This window comes from Lycium barbarum, chromosome 8, assembly GCF_019175385.1.
Source record: "Lycium barbarum isolate Lr01 chromosome 8, ASM1917538v2, whole genome shotgun sequence".
Classification (NCBI taxonomy): domain Eukaryota; kingdom Viridiplantae; phylum Streptophyta; class Magnoliopsida; order Solanales; family Solanaceae; genus Lycium; species Lycium barbarum.
In genome coordinates this window covers 85,026,397-85,035,042 of record NC_083344.1, presented here as the reverse complement: position 1 = coordinate 85,035,042, position 8,646 = coordinate 85,026,397, and the positions used below count along the sequence as shown (strand labels likewise).

The 8,646-nt window shown below is 38.4% G+C and overlaps 1 protein-coding gene across 5 annotated transcripts; it reads right to left on the bottom strand.

The window, feature by feature from the left end:
- Positions 1-545: 545 nt before the first annotated feature.
- LOC132606259 (F-box/LRR-repeat protein At5g63520-like) lies at positions 546-6,777 on the bottom strand. 5 transcript variants are annotated; one of them, XM_060319670.1, is made up of 7 exons: positions 6,075-6,760; positions 5,643-5,910; positions 5,434-5,527; positions 4,556-4,776; positions 2,742-2,938; positions 1,891-2,009; positions 546-1,314 (listed from the first exon to the last, which is right to left on the bottom strand). In XM_060319670.1, the coding sequence occupies exons 5-7, from the start codon at positions 2,895-2,897 to the stop codon at positions 855-857; spliced, it is 735 nt and encodes a 244-aa protein (XP_060175653.1). In that variant the 5' UTR covers positions 2,898-2,938; positions 4,556-4,776; positions 5,434-5,527; positions 5,643-5,910; positions 6,075-6,760; the 3' UTR covers positions 546-854. The 5 variants fall into 5 exon arrangements, with proteins under 5 accessions (XP_060175653.1, XP_060175658.1, XP_060175656.1 ...); XM_060319675.1 differs by having other exon boundaries at positions 546-1,302; positions 5,643-6,777; XM_060319673.1 differs by having other exon boundaries at positions 4,634-4,776; positions 5,643-6,762.
- Positions 6,778-8,646: the final 1,869 nt, after the last annotated feature.

Genomic DNA, 8,646 nt, shown 5'->3' with positions numbered 1-8,646 from the left:
ACCTCTACCGGTCTAATTCTGGCTATTGTTGCTAGCCTCCTCCTCCCCTCTTTTCCTTTTAGTAATAGTATTCAGTTATCGAGTAGTTTCTTATGCTTCGACATGTATTACTATCTGTTGCTGCATTATTTTGTATCATACTATGTTGTTGTCCCTTTTCTGATACTCCTGCGTCAAATACTATTCTTTTGATCCGAGGGTCTATCGGACACAACCTCTCTACCTCACAAATGTAGGGTAAGATCTGTGTGCATCCTACCCTTCCCTGACTGCACTTATGATATCACACTGGATATGTTGTTGTTACATATAATTTAGCCTTTAAACATTTAAAAATGTCTAAATATATTACGTGGCTTCCGCTGTTTATGCGAGGGGCATATTGAGACTTTTTAAATTGTTCATAGAAATTTCAAGACAAAAGATAACATTAAGAGCTCCGCTGTTTGTGCGAGGGGCATATTGAGACTTTTTAAATTGTTCATAGAAATGTCTAAGACAAAAGATAACATTAAGAGCATATATGAGCCTAACAAAGGGCAATAAGAGACAAACGTTAAGGCATATTTTACCCTTTTCCAAATTTAAAGAAACGAAAAATAGTACATTTCTTGCAGGCATATCATTTACAGCACAAACGTGCTACAACTGGGAAACAGCAACAAGATAGTACTAAATTAGTCCAGAATGGCTTTTGAAATATCTACACGAGATTGGCCCTCTGCTAGACTACAATATTAGCCAGATTCCACCAAATTCCAAAACTAAAAAGTACAGAACAGTAGCCTATTCAAACCACCAAAAATCTTTGGCCATTACCCACCGGATTGTCAAAGGTAATACCAGCTACATCTCTAATGCTGTCGCAATGCAGGAGTATATGACATAACCAGGTAGACAGTGCTATTTTCGTGCAAACTGCAACGTATAGAGCTGTGTTCTTTAGACCACTTTTCGTATGAGCTTAAATCTCCATTTGCAATTTCTCCGTTACAATAGGTTCCTGAGAAGGTAACCCCAGGGAAGTTCTCCAAGAAAGGTGAGGCATCTACATTAGGTTCACCGAAAAACAACTTGCCACGACCATAGCAGGCGAACATCATACCACCAAAAACAGACTTCTTATGCATACCTATGCCATTGCTATTAGTATTATCATCAGTTAGCTGGTTTAGATCCTGCTTCAGACATCTCATGTTGTTTGAAACATTGTTGCAAGAAGCACGCGCCAAATCAGAATTTGCATGGTAAAACCAGAAGGAGTCATAACTCATGATACCATCACCATGGACGTAGAGATACCTGTAATCACCTCTGCAAATACTTATAATTAGTTACAGAAGTGAAGAGAGAGGAAGAGGAAAGGCATAAAAGGCTGTAAACTAGCACTTTCAACTACAACAACAACATGTCAGTGTGATACCACAAGTGGGGTCGGGGGAGAAAGGGATATACGCAGACCATACCCCTACCTTGTGTGAAGTAGAGAGGTCGTCTCCGATAGACCCTCGGCTTAAGAAAAGTGTTTTCAGAAACCAGTTCGACAAATACAAGAGTAAAAGCTATGGCGAAAATACTGTAAAAAAGAGAAGTACTGACAGTAAAAATAGTAAAGATAACCCAACTAAAAGAAACAACAGTAGTAATATAATTGAAAATGCTTTTCCACATTTGCAGAAACAAACTCAGGTGAGGAGGACTCCTTATTCTCTCCATGAACCATGGGAACTTCCTAGAGAATAATCCCTCTACCTGCATGCTTTTGCACATCAAACACCTCGGGACAGAAAAAAGGTAGTAAACTAGAGAGCAGAATGCGACATCATAGAACATTCAAACATCATAAGTGAAGACCATAAGGATAATCAAGCTCGATGGTGCATTAATCACCTTAAAACCTCATGGAATTCATGCACATTTATCCAGCCTTCTTTTTCATGCCGAAAAGTGCATTTCCTTATCTTTGTAACTCCAACATAGAGAGTTTGAGAATGGGTATGATCTCCCAGCTGGTGAAATCAAATCATAGGAAAGAAACATGTCAAGTCAAAGAGGAGAGTGAATTATGTTCATGTGTTTTCGCACACACATGATGGAAGATGTATAATAGGTCCTAGGAGAGAAAACTATTTCATCAATTAGACAGTAAGTTCTAATTAAGTATGATTAAGTAACAAACATTTCCAACTCACAGGAAACCTTCACTTTCAGATTACGCTTTAAAGCAGATTACTAAACCATTAAGGATAAAAATACCAGTTTAACAAAAGTGATTTTATTACTGTTTCTTATTATAATATACCTTGTGTAACTGTGCATGCAAAAGACCAATCATGAACATTCTTCTGTAAAGTCTTTTATAACCTTAATTTGTAGTGGTCAGATTGTTTCGGAGTTACCAATAGAATTTGGAAATCAATCAGACAGCATGATATCAACTCTAATAATCCAAATATGTCCAATCTGCCATAATGCATCTCGCTGAAACCATTGCATGCTCTTCCCTGCTAAAGTGAGGCAAGAGCAACACAGTTCTGCATTTGATGAATCCCCACATTTCTGAACTTAAAAGGCTTCACTATGGTGGAAGGAATCAAAGAAAAAGAAACGAGACTAGTTACACCACAAAATCTTGTAAGTATTTGGTAGTTTCCTTTCTAAACAAACCAGGTGTAAATTACTTCCTTCAGAAAGTGCTGAAACATTAAAACCAATTTACTTCACAAGATGTACTACCTTACCTCATCATAAATCTGATCTAAAATAGTCTGACCAGCCAGATTCAAGTCAATTGCTTCTGTTGTCCCCATGAGCCGAGTACAATACTTATTAGGTATCGCCTTAACATATACAGCTTTGTATGTAGGTCCAATCGGCGAAATGCCAGTGGATAACATTACATGAAACTGAGTTTCCCCAACACCTGTTTACAGGGTCCCTGAAAATGATTGCCTCAATAAACTCTCTGGAAATATAATATACTAAATTACCAACAGATACAAAAGTATTAACTACTAAGTAGAAGACAAGAAATCTAATATTTTTAACTATTTACTGATATAACTCCAAAAGAAGCACGACATAACTTTAACAATGCTGACAATTTTCAAAAATACTAAGGATATGCACCTAAAAGATCATGCATAACTACAAAGTTCACAGAGAATGAAATTTCATTTATGAAAGCACATCAGATAGAACTTACCGATGTTATTCAGACTAATACAAGTCAAATGCACTACACAGCGCTCAAGCTCTATATAATCATATAATTCCATACAAGCTATCTAAACAAGGATCGGACCAGTTAAGTTTGTATACTCGTCATTTGATGACTAAATAGTTCTACTAACATGAGGAAACCAAACAATACAACAAGAACATACCCAGTGAAATCCCATAACATGGGGTCTGGGGAGGGTAAAGTGTACGCAGACCTTACCCCTATCTCGGAAGATAGGGAGGCTGTTTCCGAAAGACCCTCGGCTAAAGAGAAAACACGACGAGAAAAGGTCAGATAAGCACAAGCAGTTCAAAGCAAAATGAAAACGAACCTAAAGAAAGCGAATAAGTCATAATAGAGCAGTTTGAAAAAAGGAAGCAGTAGCTAACACAGATAAATAAGATAATTGAAGTACAAAAAACAACATATAGTAGCAAGAGTCAAAGGACAATAGACTATAGATCAAAAACTGCGACTACCTACTAGCCTTCTACCCTAACGAAACCAAATAATACACACGGACAAATCTTTCTCTTTCTATATCTCGCTTTCTCTTACACACACATACATAAGAGGACTTAATGCCCAAATTTTGGAAATATCCAACATTTATAACCTTCCAAACCATTTGTTGAACTTGTCATCTACAGTTTACACACACACACACACATATATATATATATATATATATATATGAATAAAGAAGGAATTAACCCCTAATTTTCAGAAAATATCCCCCATCTTAAACCTTTCAAATGATAGTTTTTGAAGGGGAGACTTGAAGCAATGGTAAAGTTGTCTCCGTGTGACCTATAGGTCACGGCTTCGAGCTGTGGAAGCAGCCAATAATGTTTGCATTAGGATAGGCTGTCTACACTCTACATCACACTCCTGGGGGTGCAGCCCTTCCCCGGACCCTGCTAACGCGGGATGCTTTGTGCACCGGGCTACCCCTTTTTTTCCTTGCAATATACTTAGTTCCTACACAATTGCCATTAAAGTGTTCCCGAGGCACATTAGTTAACAAAGAAACTCTCTTCTTCTCCACACCTCCCTTTTTCTATCTCTATGTATGTGCTGCTTTTTATAATCTTGTCCACTATTGCTTCCACTTTTAGACTAGACACTAATTTCTCTACTTATTCCCCCTGGGTGTTACTATGCAGGTTTCCCTATCTGCTCTATTGCTTAGAAAATCATACACTTTGTCCCAATTTTTTTTTTTTTGAACAGGTAACAACTTTGTATTATAGACCAGTACTTAGGCAGTACTGAAAACCCCTTTACAAAAGAAAAAAGAAAACTAAGAAGCTAAGAAAGTAAAATCCTTACATGAGTCAAGAACTTCTAGGATTGATTCTGCATCTACAGAGGGATTCTTTGTACACCAAAAACAAAATAGCAACATACACTCTTGCTTGATCTTCTGTAGAGGGCTACTTCTATCCTCAAAACATCTGGAGTTCCTTTCTTTCCAGATTGTCCACCATATGCAAGCTGGAATGATCCTCCAGTAGCTTTTATTCCTTGCCCCAATCCCAGCCTCCTCCCAGCTAGAAAGAGTGTCAACAATTTATGTCATGGAGTTTTAAGAATGAAAAAAAAAGTCTTTTGAAACTTGTGGTAAAAAATAAGCCATAGAAATTTTTGTGGCAATAAATCATTGATTAAGGGTAAAATGGGAAGTTAAATTAATTTGTTACTAAATATAGAAAGTGTCATTCTTTTTGGGACGGACTAAAAAGAAAAAGTGTCACATAAATTGGGACAGAGGGAGTAATTCTTTTAAGGATTCTGTAAGAGGATCAGTTCATTATTCACTTATGTTAGTAAACTTAGAATGTGTGGTCAGAAGGAAAAATTCTATCAGGCATAATTATCGAGGCCTTTTTACTGTTAACCTTTGCACCTGTGAAACTGCTTACCAACGTCGGAGATTATGGATTCAAAGTTTTTTCTCGATCATTTCTTTTAGTGGCTGATTAAAAACTTCAATTAAGTTTCTTTAGTTGGGATGGATAACAGAATTTATTTTCATACTGGGAACAAATCATATGGTAGATTATTTACCACTTTTATTATTCACAGAAGTACATGAAATATGGTGGATTTATAATCATTGTTGCAGTACAGAAGGAGCAGAGGACTGTCATTATCTTGCCCGAAATCACATTCAATGTGGTTCGTTTGGATCGGCTCAGAGGCTCTACCTGGCTTTTCATTGTTTTCTCCGGAGGCCTTTACCGTATCATACGCCTATCTTTCTAAGCAGAGGGGAATCATCGTTGTCAAGTCCGCCGAAACCTAGTAACAAATGGAACATATGTGAATGCCATCACCACCAGTCAATGGCCAGCAAAGGATGCACCATTAGCAGAGGTGCTGACTCACAACAGAAAGATGATCATAGATGGCTCACCCATTTTGAGTGATGACACTCTAAGCAGATGCTTGATCGGAAGTTTCCTGGCAGCGCTTCACGAAGTTCCACACTTTCAGACATCCAGAGATGAATTTCCAGCAAGTAGAGTACATCAGCTGCAACACAGATCCGGGAGATGAATGGATCTTCCTTCCTCTTTGAATTTCCGACACGGAAATTGGCGGAACTCTTCAAAACAATTGAGTGGAGATGGAAGCAGGTACCTATGACTGTTGAATGGTGGTCACCAACAGTTGGTTGCATTCTGACAGGAAAAATGAAATGGGTTTGGATTATACTGATTACTACTACCCCACTTATGGCTGTACAAAGGATTCAAAGAGATAGGGGATTTTCGGGGAATGGATTGAGACGGGAGAAGAAACCTCACTAAAGAATCACCTTAAATGGGCGTGTATTAAATGTTACCTTATTCAAAAAAACAATGGGCATGTATTAAGGTGGAGGGGACGTCCGAGCTGTTGCCAAGATATGTGGAAGTGGAAAGTAATGGTCTCATCTTCACAATTCCGGTTAGGTATGAGGTGTAGATGATGATACAAGTCGGCAGAAGAGTGGGAGAAGAAGTTGAAGTTAGATCCTCTCTCGAGTGGGTAGAACAGCCTCAGGCTGCTGATGGGACTGAACACGTGGGTCTTGTAGAGTGTTATTCAAATCTTAATAGGGTGGAAGAAGGGGAGACGTCGCTTACAAATATTCTACAACCACAAGTGAGATGGAAAACCCATCAGGTTTATCCATAGATGGTTAAGTCTGCAGTTATCTCAATGGCAAATACTAATAGGGGACCACCATTCTAAGTGGAGTTCTTTATTGTTGAAAATCCATCTATCCATTTTGATTCTTTCTGCTACCGACCTCGATGGAAATTCAAATAAAAAATAATCACCGCTTATCTCCTTAACTTTAACACGGCCGAAATTCTAAAAAGATTTCTCTGCTCACTGTCGCAATGCAGTTCAACTGGGAGAGGTCAGAGTTCTATCTCCAAAAGATCCCAGTAGACAAAAACAAATAAACAACATACCCAGTGAAATCCAACAATGTGCGGTCTGGGGAGGGTAAAGTGTACGCAAACCTTACCTCTACCTTGAAAGGTAGATAGGTTGTTTCGGAGAGACCGTCTGCTCAAGAGAAAGCATGACAAAAAAGGTCAGATAAGGACAAGCAATTCAAATTCAAAGCAGTATGAAAATGAAAATAACGAAAGCAAAAAAGTCATGATAAAGCAATCTGAAAATAGGAGCAGCAGCTGCCACAAATAAATAAGATAATCGAAGTACCAAAAAACAACCGATTGTAGTAGAAATCAAAGGGCAAGAAACTATAGAGCAAAACTGCGACTACTAGTAAGCGGGACTACCTACTAGCATTTACCCTAATCTGATACCTCTATAACCTCCAATCTAAGGTCATGTCCTCCGTAAGCTGGAATTGCGTCACATCCTGTCTAATCATCTCTCCCCAATACTTCTTCGGCCTACCTCTCCTGAAACCGTCCATAGCCAACCTCTCACACCGTTGCACTGGCGCATCTGTGTCTCTCCTCTTCACATGCCCAAACCATCTCAGTCTCGCTTCTCGCAACTTGTCCTCCACCAAGGCTACTCCCACCTTGTCCAGTAGACATCCATGAAAAAGTTGACTTCTACTTTTGAGAGAATTTCCACAAACTCGAAACTTATTAGAATCCAACGGTTCATCTATCATTCTTATGTTGTCCTTGGGTCACTCCTTCAACTGACTACCCAGATGTAACTCCTTTCAATATTGTTGTTATCTGACTCACCTGTCATGTATGAACTCCATCATTTCCAATGAAGATTCTTATCTTGGTAGCAAAATCTTCCCATCCAGCATTTTCTCTACGGAAAAGGGCCTAAAATGCCTTGAACTATTAGATTTGGTACAAAAATACCCTCCATTTACGTTTTGGCTCTCAAATACCCTCGGCGTCAACCTATTGGACCTACTTTGCCCTTTTTTAAAGGCTCCATTTGGAAACCCAATTAACGATTTCATTTCTTACATAGCACTCTATCATTGGTCAGCCCTATAATTAACCTAAAATAATTAACTACCAACCCATTACTCGGATCCACCTACTAAACCCCGACCCGCCCGAATTAAATGCCCATTAAACCAAAGGAAAAACCCTCCGAACCCAATTCATTTCTAATTCATGAACAGTGCCAACTTTGGAAGGGTGATTTTCCGGCCAAAATCTCCGAATTTTCTACCTCAATACGCTAGTCGATGAAGAACTGGACTCTAGGAGTAATACTCTCCCCGTTCAGGTAAGAACTTGTTGCTTATTTAGTTTCAATTAGGGTAAGAACTTGTTGCTTTTTTAGTTTCAATTAGGGTTTCCTTATTGTTGTCTAATGTTTGTTCGATATATTGTGCCATGTTTTATATGGTTGTTTTAGTCTTTTTTTGTTGCATGTTCCATCGTACTATATTGTTGTCTCAAGTTAGGGTTTTTATATTGTTGTCTCAAGTTAGGATTTTTGTGGGTTACCACCGTTATTCCATGCTCTTTTCTGTTTGTGTCTCGGTTAGGTGTATGATTTTTCTATTCGGATGGGGTCCCTTTTTTGTTTGTTTTGGGTGCTTTATTTCATGCTTTTGTCTATGTATACTAATTTTTGGAAGCATGTGGTCCCTATCCCTTTATCCTTGTCTTCACCATAGATTGTCATTAAATATTGGTAGATTCCCTTCAATTTTTGCGTTTATTGTTTTCTAATGGGTCCCTTTCCCTTTCTTTTATGTCTGTCATGTCACTTTCTTGAAGAATGGTTGAGAAGGTGGATTTGTTCTTTAACTATGGGGGCAAGTGGGTCTTGACACCTCAAGTTGTTTACATTAAAAAACTGAATCATATGTGGCAAGGGTATGATCCAGATGTGTTGTCCTATATAGACATTTGTTCAGAATACATTGAAAAGTTAGGTTTTAGAGAAGTGAAACAACTACT

Bases quoted from the DNA above. Each gene is read 5' to 3' on its own strand.
- LOC132606259 (XM_060319673.1), bottom strand. From the start codon at position 2,897: ATGTTATCCACTGGCATTTCGCCGATTGGACCTACATACAAAGCTGTA. The intron at 2,010-2,741 runs GTAAGGTAGTAC...TGATTTCACCAG, and splicing joins TAGATCAGATTTATGATGAG to CTGGGAGATCATACCCATTC. The intron at 1,315-1,890 runs GTGATTAATGCA...AAGTATTTGCAG, and splicing joins GAATTCCATGAGGTTTTAAG to AGGTGATTACAGGTATCTCT.